Source organism: Podarcis raffonei, chromosome 13 (assembly GCF_027172205.1).
Source record: "Podarcis raffonei isolate rPodRaf1 chromosome 13, rPodRaf1.pri, whole genome shotgun sequence".
In the NCBI taxonomy this organism is placed as follows: domain Eukaryota; kingdom Metazoa; phylum Chordata; class Lepidosauria; order Squamata; family Lacertidae; genus Podarcis; species Podarcis raffonei.
Window position 1 is genome coordinate 19,349,386 of NC_070614.1, and position 26,880 is coordinate 19,376,265.

At 45.8% G+C, this 26,880-nt stretch overlaps 1 protein-coding gene across 1 annotated transcript; it reads left to right on the forward strand.

Moving 5' to 3' along the window:
- Window positions 1-412: 412 nt before the first annotated feature.
- Window positions 413-11,488, forward strand: LSM12 (LSM12 homolog). Its single transcript, XM_053361337.1, has 5 exons — window positions 413-779; window positions 3,621-3,754; window positions 5,513-5,622; window positions 8,574-8,700; window positions 9,311-11,488. The coding sequence occupies exons 1-5, from the start codon at window positions 659-661 to the stop codon at window positions 9,401-9,403; spliced, it is 585 nt and encodes a 194-aa protein (XP_053217312.1). The 5' UTR covers window positions 413-658; the 3' UTR covers window positions 9,404-11,488.
- Window positions 11,489-26,880: the final 15,392 nt, after the last annotated feature.

A 26,880-nucleotide genomic window follows, 5' to 3' on the forward strand; every position in this document is an offset into this window, starting at 1 on the left:
CTCCCTCTGCTCAGCTCCACCTCCTCACGCACCTCCTGGGCAACCCACACGCAACCTCGGGGCCCAAAGCCGCCCTATTGCACGGCGGGGTTGGACTAGATGACCCTTGGGTGTCCCCCCTCTCCCGATTCTACCATTGACTAGGCTTCTCCTCCTCCCCCCGCCCTCCTGACGTCGCCTCGCCTCGCCCCGCCCAGCCACCCACGCACGCACCGCTCGAGTTCTACTCCCTTGTCTCCCCTCGCCCGAACGTTGGCGGTACCTCCCCGCCCCTCTCCGTGAACAGCCAATCGCCTTCCCTTTACGCGGTGACGTCACGTGCGTGCGTGGGTGCAGGAGGGGTGTCCGACCGACCGACGCACAGGCGGGGCCTCCGTCGCCTTGGCCACTCCTCGTCTTCCCTCCTCCTCCTCCGCCTCCTTTTTTTTTTTCCGCCTAGGCTGACCCAGCCAGGCGGGCTGAAAGGAGGCGAGCAGGCGCCCTGGGCCCGGCTTGGCGCGCCGGGTGGAGTCTCGGCGCCCCCTTCCCCCCCCCCGCGCCCGCCTCCCTCCTTTCCCTCCGGTTCCCACCCCCTCGGCAGAGGCTGCTGAGGCGCAGCGGGGGCGCGAAGGGTGCCGCCGCCGCCTCCACCGCCGCCGCAGCCTGGGCCTGAAACAAGATGGCGGCCCCGGGCGAGTACTTCAGTGTGGGCAGCCAGGTGTCGTGCCAGACTTGCCAGGAGCAGCGGCTGCAGGGCGAGGTGGTGGCCTTCGACTACACCAGCAAGATGCTGGCGCTCAGTATCCTGCTGCTTGCGTGGAAGTGGTGGGAAGGGGGGCCGGGTGGGGGCATGGCGAGGGCTGGTTGCCGGGGCCCTGGTCTGGCGCTAAGGGAAATGGGGCTGGTGGATGTTCGCGGGGAGGGAGGAGGCACGTGAGGTTTCATCGGTCGGCCTGATCTGGGGGAGTCTGGGGGAGGGTTGTGTTTGGGAAGGTTGAGGTTTGGCTGGGGGGGGGTGGCGGCGGTGTAGCGAACCAAGAGACGGAGGGAAACCGCCGGCGTGGTTTTGGGGGGGGGCGGGGAGAGAAATAGAATTTTTTTGGGGGGGTACTTGTTAGCAAAAAAGGGAGTGTATGCGTGTGTGTGTATATGTTCAATATATATATGTGTGTGTGTTATATTAGATAGATCTAAAGAGATATGGGTATATTTTGCTGCCTGGAGGGTATATCTTGCCTCTCGTGAGCCACAGAGACCTCGAGACTGGAGGGAGGTGGGGAATAATCCTGTTTTGTTTGTTTTTCCAATGGAGGATTAGGGAAGCTTGCTAGGTGAAATCTAGGAAAGGGAAACTTAAAAGGGTGCTCCCGGGCATGAGCGAAAATGAAAGCTGGTGGCGGCCTTATTGAGAGGAGGAAGGCTGAAGTGCGAATTGGAGCTGGGGTGGGTGATGGGATGTGTCAGAAAACAGCTTTTTGGTGTGTAGAAAAAGAGGCCAGGGCAGGATTTTTAGTGACCCAAGTGTTGGAAGATCCCCATATTACGAAAGATGGGGAAAGCCCCTCTGAACTTGACTCAGGGCTGCCGCATGGAGGCATGTGCTTCAGGTGATTTCTCAACACTTGGTGGGTAGTATAGCCTGAATTTGTGGCCTGAACCTGCTGAAAAACGTGGTGCTTTAAATGAAATGAACCTTTTTTATGATAGACAACGACTTGCACACGTGAAGGTTAATCTAAAATACTTAACATGGCTGTCCTAAAGTAATGAATGTGTATGCTACAAACATGCTTATTAGACTTGGGATATGTATTAACTGCCCACAGTGATGCCAGTTGAGATAAGGTTAGTGCTGAAGAAGGGTTGATGTGTTCCTTACAAAGCCCCTGGGGTCTGTGTTGAGCACATTCAGGCAGCAACAATAAATAGGGCCTAAAATGTAGTTGGCCCAAAAAATGTCTCTGGAACCGAGATAAGGATTTGGTGAACTTGATGTACCTGGGGGCAGAGAGGAAGTTTTGATGCTGGATTGTGTTGCTGAACATGTTTATTGGGGGATTTTTAGATCTTTCGTTTTGGATAGCATCCCTGGGAAATGTTAAGATCCATGTAGCTTCTTTCTCCATGCTGGCAGTAAGGGGGGTGTAAGTGGGGAATGTTTTCCTTGCATATTAGAAGTCCATTGTGACCATTCAGACATGAAAGGGTGATTGCATGCTTCCCCTCGCTCTCAAGCCCTGCTTTAACTGTAGTTATGTGTTTCATTGTCACCAGTTGTTGACTGTAGTTAATATAAATGCAGATGTACTATTTGACCACATGGCTAAGGCAGGCAGGGGAATTTGAGTTAGAAATGGGGTGAGGCAATATGCAATACTCTCAATTTTGTCTGCATGGACATTGTGCTATTGTACCTAAAGTAGATTCCTAGGCTATAAAGTATATTGGGCTTAGGTACTTAAGCTTTTGTTGGTTCCCAATTGCAAGAATCCATCGCTTTGCAAATTGATGGGTGGCATGTGCTAGGGCAGGATGCCTCATATGTGTGTCTGTTGTTGAGAGCACAGTTAAGTGTTCAATCTTTGAGCTTGGCATATGTCCTCCGTTTCTAGAAGTTGGGTTTATAAAATTCTACGTGGTCTGGGAAAGGCGGGTATGAAAAAGGTTTTCACCTTGCCCCGTAATAAGAACCTGCTGTCATCCAATGGAAAGCTGAGGCTTTGGACAGAGCAAAGGAAGGACTACTTTGCACAGTGCATAGTTAACTAAGGAAGTCTCTAACACAAAATGTGGTAACCTCTAGCTTAGCTTTAAAACAAGGTTTTAAAATGATGGGTAAGCCCATCAGTGGCTACTAATCTTAATGGCTGTATATTACACCCAGGGTCATCCAGTGAAGCAGAATCGTTTAGAGGCAACATGATTTTCAGTAGTGGTTTCTGGGGAATAAGGGTGGGAGAGAACTGTTGCCTTCCTGTCCTGTTTGTGGGCTTTGTGTTGAACCACTGTGGGAAATGGCATGCTGGACTAGAAAGGTCTGTGTCCTGAATGCAGCAGGGGTCTGCCTTATAAGTAACACTGCCGTGCGTGTTCTGGGTTATTTGACTGCAGCCGTGCAAATAAAAACATCCCAAAACCATTTGCACCAGTATATCTCTGGGCAGTTTGAATGGCGAGACTAGCAAGCTGCAAAAGCAACTAATACCAGCAGCCTTCTGGGTGCCTAAAAAAAGTGCCCAGTACTTTGAACATTCATATTTTACCTGTTTCTATGTTTAGTTTTGTGTTCACATCCCTGGGATGTAAATTTGTCATGAATTTGGAGTGAGCCAACCCTTCACTGGCGGTTCTGTAGATAGGATAGTGTTGCTTTGTGGTAACGTGTTACAGTAATATGTTACCTATTGTAACATGCTCCCTATATTGTTGCACAGAAAGTTTACAACAACTGCAACCTGTAGAGCAGCTGGCCATAAACTTCATGCATTAAACTCATGCAGGGACTACAAACATCCTTGGAAGTGGATCTTTGCAATTAGGCATTACATGTGTAAACACTCTTCCTTCAAATGGTATTTGTTCTTTGAGTTGTTGAGTTATATGTTTTTTGGATTTGTTTCCTTAACGATCTTTTCCTCCAGAATGCCCTTCGTCAAGCGGCAAACCTAACCACGCAGATATCTTGCTTATAAACTTACAGTACGTTTCAGATGTGAAAATAATTAATGACCGTACAGAAACCCCCCCACCTTTAGCTTCTCTCAATGTTAGCAAGGTAAGAATCCTTTTTGGAGGTTGGTTTTCCTGCCAATTAGAGTACTGGAGCATGTTTAACACCTTTAACAGCATGACATTCTCTATTTATTTAACCAAGCTGGCTGCTTTGTGAATTTCAGCATGGCATGGTTAGCCATATTATGGTCCTTTGGTTGGTGCAATGAACCCATCCATATGCCCCTTTTTATACTATATCAAACATTTTTTAAGAGAGTTCAGAATTGCCAAGGGAGTATCTGTAACTGGTTACAGTGAAAAGAAAATTAAATAAAACAGCCCTTGCTTTTAACAATGGTGAACTTCAGTTTGGAGAGTTGTATCTGGTTTAGCTGATGCCTTTTAGCTAGGATACAGGTTTCTCATCTACCTGTATCCCCATCATGGGCAGCCTCACATCTACAAGATTGTAGTTACTGTTTATTTCTTAGCACCCCTTCTCCACCCCTGTAAGATTGTCTCCTGCAAAGTGACCCAGTATTGAGCTTCTTCACTCTCCCTTACAAACTCCCAGCTCTGGTTACCTTGGTGTGGAAGCAATTGAAAAAAGAATTGCAAGAGCCATGAGAAGAGACTCAGGTTTTGTGTAGTGGCTAGAGGTTCCCCAAGTCTTGCCCTTCTACACATGGTTTATTTAGGGCTGGAATGTGGAAGGTTGAAAGAAGGCTCCCATACACATGCACCTTGCTCACTCTCACCGCACACAGTTTAAAAGGCAATGGACTGTGAGTATCATGAGAGTAGAAATAGCACATTGGCTTAAGAGCAAAGCCATTTGGCCTTCCAAAAAGAGGAGTGAGTTAGGGCATCACATAAAACCAAAGAAAATGGGTGCTGTATCATGCTGAAATACTTTCTCCCCCCCCCACTATAATATCTGCTTACTGCCTTTCAGACTTGTCTGTACAGTGTTATAATTTTGCTAAGTGTGTTTGCCCAACCTGGTTCTTGCATCTGTTGGGAGGAAAACCTCTGCCCACATTATGGAGGATTCCTCATCACTGGCATGTGTTGTTCAAAAAACAGAATATGCCAACTGAAAGTATATTCTCTATACTTGGGGATATTAAGTAATTAAGATATTAAATCTGTTTGACTTCCAAAACGTTCAAAAATCAAATCGCAGCTTCTGATTGGCTGCAGGAAGCTCCTGCAGCCAATCAGAAGCTGCTGAAGCCTTGTTGGATGTTCGGCTTCCAAAAATAATCCACAAATCATAACAATTAATGACATTTGGGAGCCAAAACGTTCAGGAACTAAGCTGTTCAAAAACCAAGGCACGACTGTATTTCAGGTTCATAACCCAAGTTCTACCACAAATTGCACTACAGTGTAGTGTAATGGATTGTGTTTACCTAATTCCTCTTCTTTCTTTAATAAAAATCTAATTACTTCCAAAGGTTGTGATTTCCATAGAGCAGGCACCCCCAAACTTGGCCTTCCAGATGTTTGGGACTACAATTCCCACCATCCCTGACCACTGGTCTTGTTAGCTAGGGATGGTGGGAGTTGTAGTCCCAAAACATCTGGAGGGCCGAGTTTGGGGGTGCCTGTCATAGAGCTACTGTGTGCTTTGCATCATTGAGGGCAGGGTACACGAGAGGCTGGGGTGTGTCTGCTCGTGAGATGGAATATGTTGCATCCCCTGTCATGCAAAAATTGTTTTCCTTCAAATAGAACTGTGTTTAAGGCTTAGAGTGTCTGCAGCCATTTGCGATCCAAGATTAAGATCTCTGCATTTCTGATATCTCCTTTCCAGCTTGCGAACAAAGCACGGATGGAGAAGGAAGAAAAGCTGAGCCAGGCATATGCAATTAGTGCTGGGGTCTCATTGGAAGGACAGCAGCTTTTCCAGACTATACACAAGACGTAAGTATTAGGGATGGGAAGGAAAAATGTGGAGTTAGAAGGCAGAGACCTGAATCCAATTACTAAATGCAGAAATCGCTGCCGAATGCATCCACCCCTTGCCAAGTTATGTGGTTCCACCAGATGGTAATGGAAGTTTCTTTCCATGTTTTCCTTACTTTTTTAATTCTTTGAAAACCTGTTTGCCTGTGGCCGGTCAAAGCAGAATGTGCTAGGTAGATAATTTATTCAGATTGCAAATAACTTTGATTACTGTAGTGTAGATTGTCCTTTTAATGCAACGTACACATGGTCCTGGCTCACATGGCTTGCATCAGGGGTCCCAAGAAGACTAATAGATTTGGGTCTCCAGCTGTTTTTGGACTACAGCTTCCATCATTCCTAGCTAGCAGGGCCAGTGGGCAGGGATGATGGGAACTGTAGTCCAAAAACAACTGGGGACCCAAGTTTGAGAAACACTGCTCTAGACCAATAAGGATACTTTGAACACTGAAAAGAGTCTTCTAGGGAAGATGATAATATGAAATTTGACCAGCTGTTGCATTTGTCTTGATACATGGATGATCTGAATAGCGCTTCATGAAGCTTATAGTTCTTCGCTAATGAAAAGTGTTGTGTCTAACATCTTGATCTGCATGACTTACATGTAAACCCCCGCTACAAAATGTAACCCAGTGAACAGAAATCATTCTTGTTTTTTTGGAGAGGGGTGGGTTTCCTGTATTGCTAAAAGCGTATAAGAGTGATACACAGTGTAATAACACACTCATGAAAACTTGAATCACGTGCACTTTTTAATGTATTTACATATACAGATGCTGTGTTTAGAATCTGCTGTGCATGTAAATAATGCAGTTTAATGCATGTTAATAAATAAGGCTCGCTAATTCATTGGAATTCAATGAAAGATAGATCACTGAGTATGGTAAAACAGTTGGTGGATTCAGTAAGAATGCTTTTCCATTAAGCAGTAAAATACATCCATAAACAAACCAAATACAATAGGTACAGCTGAAAAGAACCAGCTGTAACCTGATGAATAGCATTATCAATATTCCTAAGTACCATGCTTATTTATCATAGATTCCAAAATACACCTTCCTGTCTGACAGGCTTCTAGAATTGCCTCTTAATCATAACAGAGGCCATGCTAGAAATAGTGCTCAGTTTCTAGACACCTCCTCATATGTGATAAGTTCTGAAAAGTTATTGAAATGCATTACCAGTGAAGGATTTATAACTTTATAAAACAGTTTATAGTTAAAATACCTTAAACACTTCCTTTCCTCCCTAGAATAATTTAATATGGTCTAATCACTGTAGCTCTGCAAAGATTTGAGTAAAATAATGCAACTCTGCAGACGTTGTATATCAGCTAATACAATATTGCAATTCAGTTGATTGGGAGAAATAGGATTGCTTAGACTAGTCTGCCATATTTTGAAACACCGACTTGGAATATGAGCTTTTTTAAAAAAATCAGTTAATTGAGGCTATAAACCTGGAAAGGAAATATGGCCCCCTTTTCAGCTTTGCTTATTATATTAAATGCTTGCTGCAAATTGAGTTATTGTTTGTTGTGGATTAGTCTGGAAACCCGTTGTTTTTTTTTTTAATTTTCCTTAGCCGTGGAATTATATGTCTGGCGATAATCAGTTTCTTTCTGCTGACAGTCCTTGAAATAAGTTCACATAGATGATTTCAAGTAAACAACTCTCCCCTGCTGGCAGGAGGAAACTTCAGCAAATTGAGTGCTAATAACTGCTGAACAAAGCTCTGGACTGATAACCAGAGAAGTAATTTCCTAGCCCTATTTATGTGTTACCTGGTGTAGGACTCCTGCACGATGAAGCAGGTCTGTGTTGGTGTGTTTCCCCTGGCACTTCATCCCTTGGCCAGCCATGCTGCCTGACATCTTTGCATTGAGTGCAGATGTCAGAGGGGCTGCTGTGCACAAACAGCTGCTTGTGTATAGGGGCTCCATGTCATATGCCTGAACTTGGTGTGTGTAAGTCAGGATGGAACCAGCCTAGGGACGTGATGCCAGGGGTGGAGTAATGTTTTGACTAAGCAGGGACAAAAATGGGTTGTTGGGCCTCTCAACAGTCTCCTAAACCTATAGTTTGTATAATGCCAAAAGATGCAGTCTTGGACTCTGGAGTCTTGTCTGGGAGGCATTCCCACCACTGAGGTGTCCACTGGAAACTCTTCTTTGTTCCCTTGCCATCTGAACATGGCGCTTAGACCTTGGAGCAGCAATGGACTATAGCATGGGTAGGCAAACTAAGGCCCGGGGGCCGGATATGACCCAATTGCTTTCTAAATCCGGTCCGCAGGCAGATTTAGAATCCACAGGAATCAGCGTGTTTTTGCATGAGTAGAATGTGTCCTTTTATTTAAAATGGATCTCTGGGTTATTTGTGGGGCATAGGAATTTGTTCATATATATTTTTTTCAAAATATAGTCTGGCCCCCCCACAAGGTCTGAGGGATAGTGGACTGGCCCCCTGCTGAAAAAGTTTGCTAACCCCTGGACTATAGGAAATGAAGTGCTTTTAATTGGACTAGGACTGGTGGATTGGGGATGTTGTACTCTGCTCTTCGAAATCCACATTTGCAGGATCCTTTTGTGGTCTACCACAGCCTGATTTCTTTAGTCTTTTGTCCTGGCCCCATTCCCTCTGTTTATAAAGTCTCATGGTCTCCCACTGCCTTCTCTGGCGTTCTTATATTAATGTAAACCATGACCTGTTCAAGCACCCATTTCTGCGCAGTGGTCATCATGGTACTGGTACTACAGTAATGCTAAAGAGGAAGGCATTGGGGTAGCTGCATGGCAGCTCTTAACCACCTTCTACTTCCCTATTTGTAGTTTTGCTTTTCAGTAACTTAAGTTTTTTTGTGTTGTTACTGTTTTTGGTAAAAATTGAACCCTTTGTTGCTTCCTGCAGTATTAAAGATTGTAAATGGCAAGAGAAGAATATAGTCGTGATGGAAGAAGTTGTCATTGCCCCTCCATACCAAGTGGAAAACTGTAAAGGCAAAGAGGGGAGTGCCCTAAGTCATGTACGCAAAATAGTAAGTAGACCGATGCCTCTGGACTGTGGGAGGGCAGGAGGAAAGAGGTATGACTCAAAAGACTGACTCAAGTTGTACCAGCATCCATACTCTGCATTGAATTGCCCAGGCCTCCCACCTGCCTTCAACATTCGCTGCTAGGTTTTGTTTGGCTAAAGGTATCCTTTTGTCCCAATTGCGTGCTGTTTCTTTGGTGAGATGGAGAGTGGTTTAAAACCTGGACTATTGATTCAGTCCGTAAAACAGAATGGAATTTCCATTGTGGTAAAAGTTGGATTTCCAGTGTGTTCCATTCAAGTTAACTTCGGACAGTGACAACAACACATTGGCACCTTTGTGTGCATGTGTGTGTGCGCATTCCCAGAATGCACTTTTGCCCGTGTGGCAGTGGAGTGGGGAGGCACGTATGCTCTGGCCCTGGGTGGACTTCAAAGCCTTGGTCTCTGCTGTTTGTGCAGTCGTGGGAAGAAGAGTTGTCATTGGCTATAGGCTACCTTGTAAATCCCGCCGTAGCCTGCGGTTCAGCTAAGGTCATTCACCGTTAGGTTTCTTGATATGGGACCTGCTGCGTCTGGCCAGCACTAATGCCCTTGCCTCCTTCTCCATCCAGGTCGAGAAACATTTTAGAGATGTCGAAAGCCAAAAGGTGATGCAGCGTTCACAAGTCCAGCCAACACAGAAGGAAAGCGCCCTCTCGTCCTGAGTCCCACCTGCCCTTCCTGGTTGCTACAGATTGCTCCTGCGGGGGGTGGGGGTGGGGGGAGCCCTTCCAACACGCAGCGGCAGATGACACAGACTTCTTCAAAATGAGGTCGGGGGAGGGCAGGGGGGGTCCACTTCTATTTTGTGGCGGCCCTGTAATGGTGGGACCCACAGCTTCTGAACTTTAGACTTCAAAAAAACAAGAGAATAATTTAAAAACTCATTCATTACTTGACTAACAGACTCTTTACTTTTTTGCCCACCCGGTTCCTCCCCCCAAACCCTAGAACAGTCAGCCGTCTTGTATTTGAGATTTTTTCCCCTCCCAGGTCATTTTTTTTTATATATAGCTTAACTGAAATCAATTCCATACCGCCCCTCTTCCTCCTGAACCATAGGAGAATTCAGCTCCCCAGTTGTCCTATTAAAAAAATATAGAGAGAAAACAGGAAATAACAAGCTGACTGTGGTAATGTAATCGGGACCTTTGTGTGAGTGGCGATCTCTCGTTTGGTTTTTGTTTGCACAGGGCAAGGCTTGAATTAGCCTTATTTTTCTTATCTCGAAGTATATATATAATAAATATATATATATATAAAATGTCCTTTAAATATTTTCTGCTTCTTGCAGTACTCTGAACTGGGATCATGGCAGAAAAAAACAACAACAACCCCACACATATCTCCATGCTGAACAATCAAGCCTTTCATTGTCAGCGTTCGTATGTGTAACTCTGGAAATCAGATGTGTGCTGAAGTGAGGGCTTCAGCAGGCTATATACTCTTTGGAGGGCATGCACTTGAGTCGCAGGCTTCCTCCTCATGGTCTCGTCACTAGCTGAGCTTGTATGTTATCTTTCCATACACGGCCTCTAGTGATACCACCGGGTCGGCACTGTCCCTGACCAACAACACCGTACGGTAGAACTGTTGGGGTTGTTTTAGTCTTCCCAAAGGGCGTGGCAACTGGGAGATCAGATAACGCCATTTTTGTGGGCAGTTCCTTTGGCGCTCCGTAGGTAAAAAATACTTTGGTAGAGCTTATGAGTAATGGTGCATGTTTAGCACCCTTGCGGCCCAACCAAGGGCTGGAGAGGCACTTGAGGGGTGTGGGCCGAGTCCACACATGGCAGTGCTCAGCCCCAGTCTAACTGAACTGGCTCTTTCCTCTTAAATCCTGGCTGGGGAACTTACAGTCTTCCAGATGCTGTTGGAACTACAGCTCCCATCATCCTTTGCTATTGGCCATGCTGGCTGGGTGTGATGATGGGAATTGGGAGTCCGATAAATCCTGGAGAGCCACGGGTTCCTCGCTCTGGTCTTAAATAACCCGTTTAGGAAACAGTCAGGCTCCCTGGGATCTTTTACCATGCTACCATGCAGCATAGTTAAATGAATCCTTTTGGATTTGACTGGTGCAGGTTGGGTGCTCCTCCCGAATAAATTTCCCTTGTGGCATTGCCATGTGATATTTGAATCCTTGCAGCGATTGGAAGCTGTAAGTGCCACTGTGAAAATGGCTGCTGTCGCCCCTCAGTTTTGACTCTAATTGAGATCAGGTGCAGAAGTGGTTTTGTGTGGAGGATTCGAATACGCTGGTGTGCTGCTACTTTGCGGGGCAGGTGGGGTAACGATTCGCCTCACCCCTGAGAGTAGTGCAGTAACTATTTGCAGAATACTGCCTGCTTTTCAAGAGGGGTTAAATTTTATTGTACGCATTCAAACCATATTGCTATAACGCATTCTGGAGTTTTCCTATCAACTTTAATTTTAAAAATCCCAGTTTTAGATTTGTCTACATTTCATCTCTCAGTCTGGCTGCTTTCACTGTCCTTCATAAACGCCCTTGCCTTAGAAATATGTTCTCGAAAGTAAATAACTCTTGAACATGGACATAAAGGTGAACTTACAAAAGATTTTTTTTTTGCCATGATCTCTTTCCCCCTCTCCCCTTTTTTGTTTTGTTTTTTAAAACAAATGGATCAAAATTTAAATAATTCAAGCCCTGCCTTTCAGAATGGAGGGATTTTTTTTTTTAGTATTGTCTAGCAAAACCAATAAAAACCCAGAATTTTTTTAACCATCAAGCAAGCATTTGTGTTGGTGGGTTTTTTGTCTTTAAGGGCAGATGGTGTTTGCAGAAGGAGGGGTTGAATTTGGGGTCAAAACCAGAACATTATTGGAGTGTCAGCGGATACACCTCTCCTGTGAAATCTCGCGCGGCAGCATTGGCCCTCTTATCTCCATATGTAGTAACTCGGGTGGCTATGTGCCGCGTGTCGCCTTTTTACACACTGGATACATCAGATCTATTCTTCCATAAACGGGAGTGCATTGCTGGGTGCAGTCGTACCTTGCTTTTCGAACAGCTTAGTTTTCGAACGTTTTGGCTCCCAAACGCTGCAAACCCGGAAGTGACTGTTCCGGTTTGTGAACTATTTTTGAAAGCCGAAAGTCCAACAGGACTTCCGTGGCTTCCGATTGGCTGCAAGAGCTTCCTGTGGCCAATCGGAAGCCGCGCTTTGGTTTTCGAATGTTTTGGAAGTAGAATGGACTTCGGGAACGGATTCCGTTCGACATCCAAGGTACTGCTGTGTTTCGCTTAGTATGGGTAGGTTAGTTAACATTTCCATTCTTGATGGCTGCGAATTAAACAGTAAATTCAGGATCGTAAGTGACAAGCAGAAAACCAAGGCTTCGGAATACAAACCAGACCTGACTTCATATACGCTCCTGGGCAATCACTGAAATTGTGCAGTGGGTGAGCTGTTAAGTTTTGGTGTCCCCAGGTCTGCTCTGGTTGTGCCTTGTTTGTGTATCACTCCCTTTTTAAACAATTGGAGAAATTGATCTCTTCCCCAGGAGGCCATCCGTCTGAAAACACTTGCACGGCACGGGGAGGCGGGCTGTTAGAGCTAACATCACGTCTCAACCGTTTTCAATGGCAGTTCTGGATCAGGCCCAAGGATAGTCGCCACTGTAACATTTACAATGCAGCCCACTAGTAAGCTCCAGTTCCCACTCTTTCCCTATTCTCTGAAGGGGTTAAAACACAAAAAAACACAACCCACCAGTTTGCTGTGCTGGTAAGTGCTGAATTGTTAGGGGGGGGGTGTGAATGACTCTGGGGAAGGCAGTGGGACTTACTTGGCTTGTGGGAAAGTTTCATAATCATCTTCATTGAGTTCACATCGACAAGCAACTTTCAGTTCGGCAGTAAATCTTGTCCACGCAGGAGGGAGCTGGTGTTGACCGTTCACAGCTAAAGGGCACATATTACATATCCATTTTATGCAATCAAAATGAATTCCATTTTTACTTGAGAGACCGCAGAGCAAATCCGATAAGGCCAGAATGAGAGCACTTGTTTGATTATAGCAGGATGCATCAGCTGCGTGAACATGGATAAGAAATTTGACATCTTGATCGCTTTGGTTTTTAAACTTTGGGGATGGAAGAAGCCTCAAACCAGCATTAGATTAAGCTATACAACTAAGGGAGCAGTGGCAGAAGCTCATATCTTTCAGCCCTGGCAGGTTTGTTTTCTTTTCCAACTGAAAGAGTGATAAGTATCAAAAGCGGCACGTTCTTACCGTTCAATTCTTAACATAAAAGTGCTTTGCAGTCTCTGGTTTCGTCCTGAAACGCATGCATTTTTAGATGTATATTTGAAAATGCCAAGTGGTGTAGAAACTAGAGATTTAGGCTTTTGGCAGTGTTAAATCTCTTCAAAAAAGAAAGAAAAAGCTTGCCCTTTCAGACACAGCTTGCCATATTTCGGCTGTGTTTATGTAAGCAGTTTGATTTTAATGCACAGAACATGGGGATTTGATATCATTTCCCTTTTTACAAATATGGAAGTGAGAGGCTGAACCCAGAACCATATGGGGAAGCTGCAAGAACACAGTCCTCCCAAATCTAGTTTTCAAGATACCACATCTTTTTATTTTGTAGCCATAAGAATATTTATGGATCTTCTGTTTTAGATGTTCACAGATTAGAAATGAAGCTTCGGTTCCAACTATTGCTGTCAGTGCCAGCACACTCCTAAAGTAAGAGGATATCACTAATAAATAAAAATGGGAGGTGGAAACCCAAAGCCTTTGATGTACTGCAAAGATGGGAAATCAGCCAAAGAGCCACATTCCATTCTGGGCAACTTTCCAAGGTCTGTATGACCTGTGGTAGGCAGGGCCGGAGGCCAAAACAATTGGAATACTAAATGCAAAAGTTACTTTTGTATGGAAGGCCGGCTGCTGCATACACGCACTTCATTCTCCAGGCAGACAAGCAAGGTAGGTAAAAACATGCAGAATTTGAAACACAGCTGGAACGGTGCTGGTTTCAGAAAAGTTCTGTGGGACATGTCTAGAGGCCTGAAGGGTCTCATTCAGCACTCAAAAGCTGAGGTTCCCCACACATGGTCCAATGGAAGAACTGAATGCAATTCTCAAAATAGGACTGGTTTTGTGGTTTTTCAAGGGTAAGCCGTCTTTGTTTCAGGCCAAAAGGGAAGAAGAAAACATGAGAGCTGCACAGATGGTAGAGGATGATGGAGCTGGATGAGCCGACGCTGTAGAAAAGGGGAAGGTCAAATCTATATGGAGGGCTATTAAAAAGAAACAAGAAGCTTGTGCAGAATCCAAGAATCTATTGAATGGGCTTGGTTTTTAATCTCATTGCAAGCCATGGGGCTACACCCGTTTCTAGCTTGGTATCCTTTTTCCCTTTTCATTAAAGACAGGTGAATCTTGAAAGGCAGTTCCGTTCGCCTACTCGTTGCAAACCCTTGCTCTGCGCTGGGATACATCATTAAGACGCTAGACTCCAGCATGAACAACTTGACAACAAAGGCGTTCTAAAAATAAAAATGCAAAACTGGCGGCTGCTGCTTCACGCCTGCGTTGGTCCCTTGAAACAGGAATATGAATTATGTATTAGCAGTAGTATGGATGCTTGCATCAGGGAATCTCCCAATATGAAAGGGAGCGCGGAAAGATCTCTTGCTACAGGTGCATGATGCTTGATGAAACCACTGCAAGCAAAGTCAGGGGTGTGTGTCAATGACAGTCTACGGCTTCCAGGCAGAGGACACCTGAGCAGCTGGACAGCACAAAAGCAGGCAGAGCAACCATATTTTTTTAAAAAATACCTTTGTACAGTAAGTAGTTTGTACATACTTGTACACCCCCCTTTCCCAGCAAGCAGTAGGCACGATCGGAGTCCAAGGGCACATTTCAGCCAGGCAAAAACACTCAAGGGGGCGAGGCAAAGTGGGGCATAGATTGAGGAGAGGTGAGTCCTGAGGGTCAGCTACAGAAGCCTGGAGAACACATTTGGCCCTTGGATCCCCTTCCCACATCTACAATATGGTGGGGGGGGTAGTGAAACCTCTGGCACGGCATAGTATGACAAGTTGCTGCAGTTTTCAGTCTAGCTTCTGTGAAGGAAGGGGAAACTGTCAGTTCGCCTGGAATCAAAAGTTTCATGCAGGCCTAGGCTGAGGACCAGGAAAAGGTACTGAGAAATTGGGGGGGGGGAGGAAGAGGAAGGGAGAATATGGGGTGGGGAGAAGCTGAAGAAAGTGTAGGTAAAGTAAAGGTAAAGGGACCCCTGACCATTAGGTCCAGTCGTGACCGACTCTGGGGTTGTGGGGCTCATCTCGCTTTATTGGCCGAGGTAGCTGGCGTACAGCTTCCGGGTCATGTGGCCAGCATGACTAAGCCGCTTCTGGCGAACCAGAGCAGTGCACGGAAACGCCGTTTACCTTCCCGCCGGAGTGGTACCTATTTATCTACTTGCACTTTGATGTGCTTTCGAATTGATAGGTTGGCAGGAGCAGGGACCGAGCAACGGGAGCTCACTCCGTCGCGGGGATTCGAACCGCCGACCTTCTGATCGGCAAGTCCTAGGCTCTATGGTTTAACCCACAGTGCCACCCGTGTCCCTCTCAGCAGACCACCATAAAAGGAAGTGAGAGGAAATTGTTAGGGTATAGCAGTAGGCAGCTGTGACAGTCAAACTGACTATCAGAATCAGAAACACACCAGAGTCCATAAATCTTGTTGCTCAGGCAAGTTCCCAGAACAAACAGGAAGATCCTTATAGCTCTTCCTGTCCAGGAGAGTCCAATAACCGGGCCACATTGGCAGGTCTCTTCCAGAGCCTAAGATTATTTGCAGCCAGGAAAGTGCTCCAAACCGCAATTCTGACAGCTCACCACACAGGAAAACTGCACGCACAACCAAAAGTTTATAGTTCCAGCTCTGACAGATGTTAGCAAGGTATTGAGGCAAGAAGGTCTATGCCAAGGGTTCCCAAACTTTTTTCAAAGTGGACCAGATTTGATGAGGTGAACATGTGCGAAGGCTGACCAAGGTGGTTGACCTTTTATTTTAGGATTGAAGTAGCTGATCAAGAGAAAGAGGATTCCTAAAGTAAAGAGCTGCTGGATTCTTGAGCCTGGTGAGGCATATGCCTTTTGTTGCTTCTGCTGCCATTGCAGCATCGTCAACTCGCAGGGCCAAAAAAAGCAAGAAAGGGGAGCTGAATTTTACATGGATTTGAACTAGCCCGCCAATTGTCTGACTGCAGCCTCCATGGCGCTTCTGAGCGTAGTTGTTCTGCAATTACCCCTAGTAAAAGTAATGCTGGCGTTGGCTCTCGTACGGTGGCCCTAAGGTGGAAATGGAATGCAGCCAGTGTTTAGTCTTGACGCCAGCCGCCTGGAGCCATGGGTCATGTCGCTCTCTTGGATCCAGTTCTATTTTGGCGCTGCCACAAATGTATTAAAAGAGTGCCAAGCACTTGAGCATGAGGAGGTGTGCATTCCAAGAAAAGGGCTCAAAAGGAAGGGCAGAGCCTTTGAGTCCTAGATCAAGACTTCCTGGAAAGCAGCAAAGTGGCAACAAGGGCCTGCGACAGCCCTTAAAAACTAAATAATACAAGGTATGCAAAAGATTAATAATTGTAGGGTCAGTGCAGATGATTCCCCCCACTTTGGCTGGTTCAGTATACATAATGAGAGTAATCACAGCCCCTGTTTGTTCTCTACCTTTAGATTTGTTCTTGGTTGCAATGGAATGCCTTTAAAGCAGCTTTGGGGAACTAATAATAATTAATAATAATTTATTTATACCCCACCCATCTGGCTGGGTTTCCCCAGCCACTCTGGGCGGCTCCCAACAGAATATTAAAAACACGCCAAGACATCAAACATTAAAAACTTCAACAGGGCTGCCTTCAGATGTCTTCTAAAAGCCAGATAGTTGTTTATTTCCTTGACATCTGGTGGGAGGGTGTTCCACAGGGCGGGTGCCACTACCGAGAAGGCCCTCTGCCTGGTTCCCTGTAACCACACTTCTCGCAGTGAGGGAACCGCCAGAAGGCCCTCGGAGCTGGACCTCAGTGTCCGGGCTGAACGATGGAGGTGGAGATGCTCCTTCAGGTATACTGGCTGAGGTCATTTAGGGCTTTAAAGGTCAGCACCAACACTTTGAATTGTGCTCGGAAATGTACTGGGAGCCAATGTAGGTCTTTCAGGACCTGTGTTATGTGGTCTATGGCCTTAAGCTGGTAGACAGCTGCCTTGGAATAATAGAATCACAAAAGTGTAGAGTTGGAAGGGACCATGAGGGTCGTCTAATCTAATCCACTGCAATGAAGGAATCTTTTCAGGGCTACTGCACATTTAATTAAAACTTCCTTTTGCAGGTTCTGCTCCTTTTATTGCTTCCTGTCCAGGGTGGCTGGGGCATCAGTTATAAACTGTTCCTGAATCTTTCATTATTTTATTTTGTAAGAAGCCTCCCTTATTTTGTTTGTTTAGTAAATAAATATATTTATTTAGCTTGACCTTGACTCAAATATCTAGGGGTTATCCTTCTGGGAAGCTAGCTCTTCAATCCTAAGTTTAATTTGTTTCTCTGTGACAGTAAAATTGCCACTCTTCAACTCACCCAGGGTGAAACCTTGTCTGATTACTAATGCAGTTTGTGTTTTTAGCGCAAGACCTTACTGGGCCATCTGCTACAAATTTAAATATAGGTGTTAAAGACAGCATTTCCCATTTACTGCAGTGTTAGTTACTTAAGAATTTTATGTATTTTATTTAGAACATGTTTTTTCTTAACTACAGCATGTGCTTTTACATCATTTGCTGATATGCAAATGTGTTATAGCATAAAACACGGCCAACTGCAAAAATGCTCAGTCAATCAATACCGTAAAACAGATCAAAAACAGCAGGTGCCTTCTTGATCCCATGCTACACCTTTAAGGTTGCAAGTACAGATTCTGCTCACAATGATGCTTGTAGCATTTGAGCGGACCAGCCAATCAGGATGGGGGAAGAGTCAAGTTGGAATGTTGAGGAACAAAACCCTTTGAAGTTCTTGTTACTTTTCTGGACTACAGAAGCATCACCAGGCAACTGTAACTATCCGCGACCAAAGGTTGTGTCGGGACAGGACAGACGAAGAAGCTAAAGCAATTTTATTTTTTAAAAATAAAGTAAATATAAATTAAATCTCAAAATGTTTTGGGGTTTTTTTACAGTCAGTAGCGAGATGAGCGCCGCAACCCCAGAGTCGTCCACGACTGGATTTAACAGTCAAGGGTCCCTTTACCTTTACCTTTTTAACCCAGGTTGAACTTTTTCAGCCCCCACAGATAATTTGTGCTAAGTACTTTGATTCTGAAAATCTTTACTGAAAATCCAGACACAAAAGATTGGGGGGGGGGGGGGACAAAGATGTTGAACTTCTTTTTGCAAAACCTACCCCAAAAAGTTTTAAAGGAAAAAGCTTCTCTTCCTATATAGGGTTGCAATGCGTCTCGGTTTTCCCGGATGTTATGCCAATTTGCATAAATCCCCCCCCCCTCACGCCATTATGGATGGCCAAAATCCCGGATAGGTCTGGGGAACCTTAGATGAAAGATCTCACAATGTTCTTCATGGCAGTTGTGGTTGCAACAGGCCTCCAGCTTTCCCGAGGATGTTTCTTCTGGAAATGGTTATTTAAAATCTCTTCTGTAGCAACGTTGGCTCAATTTCCCAATCAACGGGTTAAAGGTCCAGTCGTGGCCGACTCTGGATTTGGGGCGCTCATCTCGCTTTATTGGCCGAGGGAGCCGGCGTACAGCTTCCGGGTCATGTGGCCAGCATGACTAAGCTGCTTCTGGCGAACCAGAGCAGTGCATGGGAACACCGTTTACCTTCCCGCCGGGGCGGTACCTATTATCTACTTGCACTTTGACATGCTTTTGAACTGCTAGGTTGGCAGGAGCAGGGACCGAGCAACGGGAGCTCACCCCGTCGCGGGGATTCAAACCGCTGACCTTCTGATCGGCAAGTCCTAGGCTCTGTGGTTTAACCCACAGCGCCACCCACGTCGATAGGTTACTTCTTCACAAAACTGGTTTTCTTCCTGAAATAAGTGAAGTGATTTGCCCTTGGGATGTATGGGGTGTTAGGGGAGGGGCAGTACCACTGCTGAGGGTTGCGCTCCTTCTGAAGTAGTTTGCCCACCTTTGGTCCTCATCCTGCACTCAGCTCTCACCTGTGGCTCTTAGAACGTGGGAGCATGGCTAAACCAGGTGAGGGTAGCCACTGGGCCTTAAACCCTCAGTGAGTTAGTGACTTCCCTGCATGTGAAGACAGGCTCTGACAGATTGAACGGACGAGACCAAGAGTGGGCCCTGTAGCAGGAACCCGCCCCCCATCATTCAGTTTGTACAAACTTCACACACACTCACACTCACACACTACATACGCTACGCTTCTGTTATAAATTCATAGAAAATCAACCATACATCGGATTTGCACTATTCCACTTTTATTTTACTCCATGAAGGAAGGACTACAAAATGGGGAAGGTTTGATACAGGCCAGCCATAATCCCTTGAACATCCCAGCACATCCACAGGAGCCCTGCCCAGTTGCTATGCCAACCCTGATGGTCCTAGACAGAAGACAATCAAGATCACAAAGAACTTCCATATGGGAGTGAATTCAGCATGGACTGGAACAAAGGACAATGATCAGATCTTCCCTCAGGGGGCAGGAAACTGCGACTACCTTTTGTCTTCTGAAAATGACTCATGGGGAGGGGGAGAAGGGAATCAGCCAGGTGACAGGAGACTCAGGTTACCACCACAACTCCTCCCTCAACCCCTCCTTTCTGTAATGTATGCATGATGTTTCTGGGGGTGGGCTTGACCTACAGGATGGGAATTTCAAAAGTTTTTATAAGGTCTTGCACACAATTTTTCTGTGTCTTTCCTCTCTCCTGCAAGTGAGGGGAATACCCTGTTGCAACAGTTCAACAAAGGCCAAGCCTACAGGCTGCTGTTTTGCTCCAAGTTATCCTGGTTGGTGTCTTTGTTTTTGTCCAAGGGAGCCCTCGGATTTTCCCGGTAACAGCCCAGAAGGCGGTTTCTGCATGAGCTGTAGAGGGAAGTGAGGGGCAAATGGGGCTCGCCCACCTGGGAAGGAAGCCCATCTAGGAGAAGGAAAACTGGTCCTAAACCTCCGCTGCCCTGCAGAATATCTTCGGGAGAAGAAAAGGTTAATCCTACACAAATCTAGAGTGGAGTCCCTAAGACGGTTGGATGGTGCCTTGTACGCCTGCTTCCAGCAATTCTTGCAGCCAAGCTGGTGCCAAATGCACTGCTCTGCTTTCCTTTGGACCACATCAGTGATGTTGAGAGGGGGGTCTTGTTCTCTGGGCAGCCCAGGACCTCCCAGCCACACTGCCCAGGCTTGCACTCCAGGGAGGGGTGCTACGGAGCTATTCTTCAGGCTGTGCAAGTAACTGGACCACCTGAGGCATTTTTCTTAAATATATAAAGCTGCTGTTCTAAAGCAGCTGATTTCTACCTCAGCTGAGGAGGTGTGGAGTCCTACACAGGCCCTTGCCCTGCATGTAAGGTATCTGTCAGTTAAGGATGCCTGCCTTTGTACTTGCTTAATTGAACAAAGGCATGATTAGCTGGGCACAGGAAGGGGCTGTTAATAATAGACGAGGTGCCATGGGGATGGTTTTACCTGGTTGGCATTGGGACTCAGGTGTTGAGTGACTGAAATGCGATGCTGTCTAATGGTGAACTGTGGCGCCATGAATTATAAAGGAAGGGTAGCAGTCTGCTGACTGCGGGGCCCTTTGTGTGAGGTAAAAGTAGGGTCTCCGTTCTACACAAGGCGATTTATGTCTTTGTTAACCTCCAGTTCTACAGCAGGCTTATACTTTCTGAATCTCTCTTTCTTCTGAAGGGAGCGGAGAGACGTTTGTGCCTGTTGCTTAGAGATTGCCAGAGTGGCACCCACTGCAGTGGTACCTCGGGTTACATATGCTTCAGGTTACATACGCTTCAGGTTACAGACTCCGCTAACCCAGAAATATTACCTTGGGTTAAAAACTTTGCTTCAGGATGAGATCAGAAATCGCACGGCAGCGGCACAGCAGCAGCGGGAGGCCCCATTAGCTAAAGTGGTGCTTCAAGTTAAGAACAGTTTCAGGTTAAGAACGGACCTCTGGAATGAATTAAGTACATAACCAGAGGTACCACTGTATTATCTATTATGGAAACTATGGAGAGACCTGGTCTGAATAGAGATATTGGATTCTTGTCATATGCTAAAGCTGTTTTTGGTCATCTGCATACTATCCCAATGGTGGCCAGTGGCTTGAATTTAATTAATTTTATAATGAATGATTTTAGAGTGTTGTTTGTGTTGTACTTTTGTATTGTTTTATTGTTGTTAGCCGCCCTGAGCCCGGCTTCGGCTGGGGAGGGCGGGATATAAATAAAAATTATTATTATTATTATTATTATTATTATTATTATTATTATTATTATCCCTTGCTTTTTCCTGTAGGACTAATTGCAGTCGTCAACAGGTTTACCATACCCATTGAGTCAATCACCCACCTCCTACTACCCTCCTGAGAAAAACCCCACCCCACCCTCCCACTATATATAAGGGTCTGGTGACTTCTGTTTCAGTGTATCTGAAGAAGTGTGCATGCACACGAAAGCTTATATCCAGGACAAACTTAGTTGGTCTCTAAGGTGCTACTGGACAATTTTTTAATTTTTTAAAATTTATTTCGACTATTATCTCCTATGACGCCCATGAAAGTTCTCAGTAAATATGTTTTAATATCCCCTTCGCAAATCCACAATGCACAAGAAACTGTTTGGTCTCCTTGCTCAGGCCTCTCCCTACACCAGTATGCTCACATTTCATTGGATTGGGCTTCTGTTCCCTTCTGTTCTGAGCAGAGGAAGGGTGCAAAGAGCTCCTCTTGGAAAGAAAGTGTGGCGGTGGCAGCTAATGTAGTGTCTGAGGGGAGATGCCCATACCCTTTCCTGCTCTTTGGGGTGTGGAAGCCATTTTGTATTGTGCCATGTCCCTGTGGCAGCCATTTTGCGACTGGCACTCACAGCACTTTCCCAAGGTTCCAAATGTGCCCTCTTGGCTCAAAAAAAGGTTGGTGGCTCCTATTGCAGCTGATGACCCTTTGGCACGATGATGCTGAAGACCCTTTAGCTCCAGGTTTGAGGGGGCTGGCCATGGGCAAAGTTCCTTCTGGTGGCCCCCTCCTATTTTGGAGAGCTCTGGCGGGCTCACTATGAAAGAGGGCATTGGTGCTCTCTATAACACCAGGTGGCTAATGAAAATCCACCATCTTTGTTTTTCACAGTGTCTCCAATGTAGTATTGTCCCAGGGCATTGTGGGAAATTAAAATGGCACCCAATGCTACTTGGAGCACGGTGGGGTGGACATATTACAGTGTGGGGCAGGACAGTAAACAGTACAGACCCTCGAAAGTCTTGGATTTATAGAAAGCAACACGATGACCAAGTACAACATTGCGATGTCAATATAAACTCTTTATATAATCTATACAGAACATTGAACAGTATGAAATATATGAATATGTACTCTCTGCAAAACCAAATAAACAGAAATCTTATAAATCTCTGAAAATCACAAAATATGCACTCTTGATGGATTCTCTTGAAAACATAGAACTAAATAAACATAAGTCTTATAAGTCTCTGAAAGTCTCTGTAGACTATGCAAATCTCTGAAAGAAGCAGTGGGTCAGATTCTTATCAGGTGAAAACAAGCCATAAATCTTTGGTATGACGTCCAACGCTGCCGAAGTGGTCCGCGAACAGACGTAGTGAACAGTGATTCCAGATATACCCATTGTTTCGTGAAATTCTTCTTCAGCACAGCAGAAGGATACAGGAATGCTTCATAAACCCATCTATATGGTGAATGGAATTGCTATGGAGCAGTGGTCATAAAGTTATATAACCACTGGGTCTCTTTGGCCTCATCCAACAGGGCTCTGAACTAAACAGCTGCTTGTACAATGGAGCCATCTCTGGTGTGTTGTAGCAACGAACCACCAGCCCTTTCCAGCCTCATGTAAAGCTCATTATGGCTTTAGACAACGTGGGGACTTCATATCATCACCATTCTTCAACTCTCAGGGAATAGAAATAATGGCCGCTCTGTTCTTGCGTTGGTGAGGTTGTGCCAGGAGTGCCGTGTCCGGTCCTGGGCACCACGTTTTGAGAAGGACAGAGATTGACAAGCTGATTTGTGCTCGGAGGAGGGTGACTAAGATGGTGAGGGGATTGGAAACCAGATTGCATGAGGAATGGTTGATACGTTTAGTTTGGAGAAGAGAAGTTTAAGGGGACATAGCTGCCTTCAGACAGCTGAAGCACTGTCATACAGGAGATGAAGTAGATTTGTGTTTGCAGTTGTTGCTATCAACAAGGCAGGGTTAGAACCAAGGGACGGAAATGGCAGGGAAGCAGATTTTTGGCTGAGCATCAGGAGAAACGTCCCGCCACCAAGAGCTGTTGGTGGAACAGCTTGGTGAGGGAGGTGATGGGCTCTTCTTCAATGGAGATGTTTCAGTAGGGGTTAAGCAGCCATCTGGGAGGGAATTGGGCTAGAGGACATCCACGCCCCTTGCCTACTCTATGGAAACATCCACATCATACCTTTAAAGCACATTGCTTCCCTGAGAGATTTCTGGGAACTATAGTTTGCCCTTTAAAGGTAAAGAGACCCCTGACCATTAGGTCCAGTCGTGACCGACTCTGGGGTTGCGGCGCTCATCTCGCTTTATTGGCCGAGGGAGCCAGCGTACAGCTTCCAGGTCATGTGGCCAGCAGGACTAAGCCGCTTCTGGCGAACCAGAGCAGCGCATGGAAACGCCGTTTACCTTCCTGCCGGAGCGGTACCTATTTATCTATTTGCACTTTGACGTGCTTTCGAACTGCTAGGTTGGCAGGAGCAGGGACTGAGCAACGGGAGCTCACCCCGTTGCGGGGATTCGAACCGCCGACCTTCTGATCGGCAAGTCCTAGGCTCTGTGGTTTAACCCACAGCGCCACCCGTGTCCTGATAGTTTGCCCTTTACAGAGCTGCCATTCCCAAACTACAATTCCCAGAAATGGGGGGGGGGGAGGGATGTGCTTTAAAGGTATGGTGCTTTTGCAGCCTAAACTGAAGGGTGGCTTAATGAAAGCCACGCTTTCACTCCTTTTCTGTGTTTTCGGTGTCCACCTGTCTTGGGCTCTCTCTCCCAGGTGTGATAACGAAAGATGAGGAAGAGGTTTCTCTGAAGCCAGCTCACTGGCTCGCTAGGGTGGCAGCAGGCCAGCCGGCAGCTGTAATCCCAAACTGAGATTAGAAACCCGGCTGTGTTTATTTGACACTGGAAAGCAATCCAGTCTGTCTGCTTTGCTTTTCGGCTGGGGAGAGTTGTCTTTGCTGCAGGAATGGTGGAGGAGAAGAAGCCCAGGTGTTCCCATCAGGGCAATGGGTGAAGCAAAGAGAGGCCTTTTTGGTGTTCCAGGTATGTTTGGAAGCTGAAATGGGGACGGGGTAGTCATGAATGTCCTTTGGTGCATACAAAGCGAGAAGGAAGATTTGGGTGAGTTGCAGAGTCTGCTTAGGTCCATTGGAGCGGTAGATACCCCAAGCAAATAACTGTGCAGTGAATTTTAACAAATGAGCAGCTGGGAGAGTTTTGTGGCAGAAAACCACCGGCGCAAGGCCGTGCCACATTGGAACCACATTGGTCCTTTTTCTTCAAAATTAAATTGGTCGATTTAAGCAGGCTTTTAAAAAAGCGCTTTCTATCACAATGTGTTGTTTCGCCTTGGAGACTTGTGTCAGACACAGACCCACCAAGTGTCCCTATATTCCAGTGACAGTCGTGGATTTATAGAAGCCGCCCCGGTTTCTGATTTGATCCCAGAATGTCCCACTTTTCCTTAGGACGTCCCTAGTTTCATCAGAGAAATGTTGGAGGGAGTTATGCGATCTCCGAGCCAAGGAGATGAATCTAACTGTACAGCCTCTGAAGACCGCCCTGTCTGGGGACGTTTTTTAAATGTTTCATGTTTTATTAGGTTTTAATATATATTGGAAGCTGCCCAGAGTGGCTAGGACAACCCAGTTAGGTGGGTGGGATATTATTATTATTATTATTATTATTATTACTTTAGGATGTCCCTATTTTCATTGGAGAAATATTGGAGGGCATGTAGACACGGCTGCTTGCATTCATTCTCTTGCTGCTCTGAACCGGGGTAACCAAATTTACAGGAGAAGACGTAATAGAGAAATCATGCTCTCTCTGTGTGTGTCGTAAAGAGTGATAAGAACACAGTGAATCACTTGCTCTGTGTAAAATGTTCCTCATCTACGCTCTCACATCCTTTAAGTCTGTGGCTTTCTAATTAATATCTGTGCTCTAATTGCAAGGCTCCCTTTATTCTTGGGAGTGGGGCGCAGGCCTAATTGAAGTCGTCATCTTTGATCCAAACTCCCTGGTCCCTAAACAGGCGCTGTCTGTTGTTTAATGAACATGACTACCGTCATTTCCTTAATTATTATTGGCAAGAGGAAACTGCAATAAAACGCTGCAGCGTCAAGTTACCCTGTTCAGTGTTCCAGCCAGCCAGTTCCCTTTCCAGGACACCCCATCCCATCCTCTTTTACCTATGTTCTTCTATCTCTCACCCCACTCAGACAGCATTTTGCGGACACTGAGAATATCTGGTCCACCTTGGGCTGTTTTTTGGGTGCCCCCTTCCATTACCACAGTTTCTGCATCCCTTATGTATAGATACACTTATTCTGCTTTAGTAAAGCCTCTGGTCAAATAGGTTCTGCAGGTTTTTAAATCCTGTCCCCCCTGAAAAAACCCTTGCGATAAGTGTGCACACTTCAAGCAATGATCTCTCTTCCAAACTCTTGTTCTCTCCAGGCTTTTGGGGGATCTTTAGCTTTGAATCAAGCCTGTGAGACAGGTTTGCTGAGACGTACATCCTATGTACAGTTGAAAGGTTCTTCTTCAAAAAGGCGCTTTGGTATAGATGATTTTAGAGTAGTGAAACGGCCAGGAAGAAGGCATTCCTTAACTTTGTTTTTCTCATTCCCTTCCACATGGAGATACCAAACGATGTATATGTGAGCACTGCTTTTATTCTAAAAAAATGTTTAGGGGTACTCTCATTTTCCTACACATATTGAAATACTGCACCTCAAAGAGGCCAAACTTAGATTCACAAAATGTTCAAGGGCATGCGTCCCCCCAGAAAAAAGCACTGTATGCGAGTAAATGTGTTTGGAGCTCTGTACGAAGAAAAATAAGGGAGAAGGACATATGTACTTTGGAGCAGAGAATTGGGCTGGGCAGGGGAGATTAAGAATCCCCTTCACTGCTTCTCTACTCCAGATGGAATCCCCCCACCTGCACCACAAAAAACCTGCATTTTCCTAATAGTATGGTTTTAAAATGCAGTCATGGTTTGTTCCTTGCAACCAGTGCTATTTTTCTTGAAAACTCACCATGAACAATAATGGCAATGGCCCACCTGAGAGGTGCCAGAACTGAGTTTTGGCATGTTCTGGCTGGGCGGTGGAAAGCCCTGCTTGCAGTGTCTAATCAGGTCCTGAGATGCAGGGAGTTTCATAATTAAAGGGTAAAAGGACCGCTGACTGTTAAGTCCAGTCGCAAATGACTCTGGGGTTGCGGCGCTCATCTCGCTTTACTAGCCGAGGGAGCCAGCATTTGTCCGCAGACAGCTTCCAGGTCATGTGGCCAGCATGTCTAAGCCACTTCTGGTGAATCAGAGCAGCACGGAAACACCATTTACCTTCCTGCCGAAGTGGTACCTATTTATCTATTGCATCTTGACATGCTTTCGAACTGCTAGGTTGGCAGGAGCTGGGACCGAACAACGGGAGCTCACCCCGTCGCGGGGATTCGAACCACCGATCTTCTGATCGGCAAGCCCAAGAGGCTCTGTGGTTTAGACTTGTTTCATAATTAATCTGAGATTAAAGGGTAGGCATGAACCAGATGCAAAGATGAATAGGTCTCCTGCACCTTTAATTAATAGCCCAGCAGAATTTCAGCAAAAGCAGGGCAA

What these genes read in the sequence shown, in the direction of transcription:
- LSM12 (XM_053361337.1), top strand. Translation starts at nt 659, where the DNA reads ATGGCGGCCCCGGGCGAGTACTTCAGTGTGGGCAGCCAGGTGTCGTGC. An exon ending in CTTCTCTCAATGTTAGCAAG is followed by an intron (nt 3,755 to 5,512) that starts GTAAGAATCCTT and finishes TCTCCTTTCCAG; the next exon opens with CTTGCGAACAAAGCACGGAT. An exon ending in TAAGTCATGTACGCAAAATA is followed by an intron (nt 8,701 to 9,310) that starts GTAAGTAGACCG and finishes TTCTCCATCCAG; the next exon opens with GTCGAGAAACATTTTAGAGA.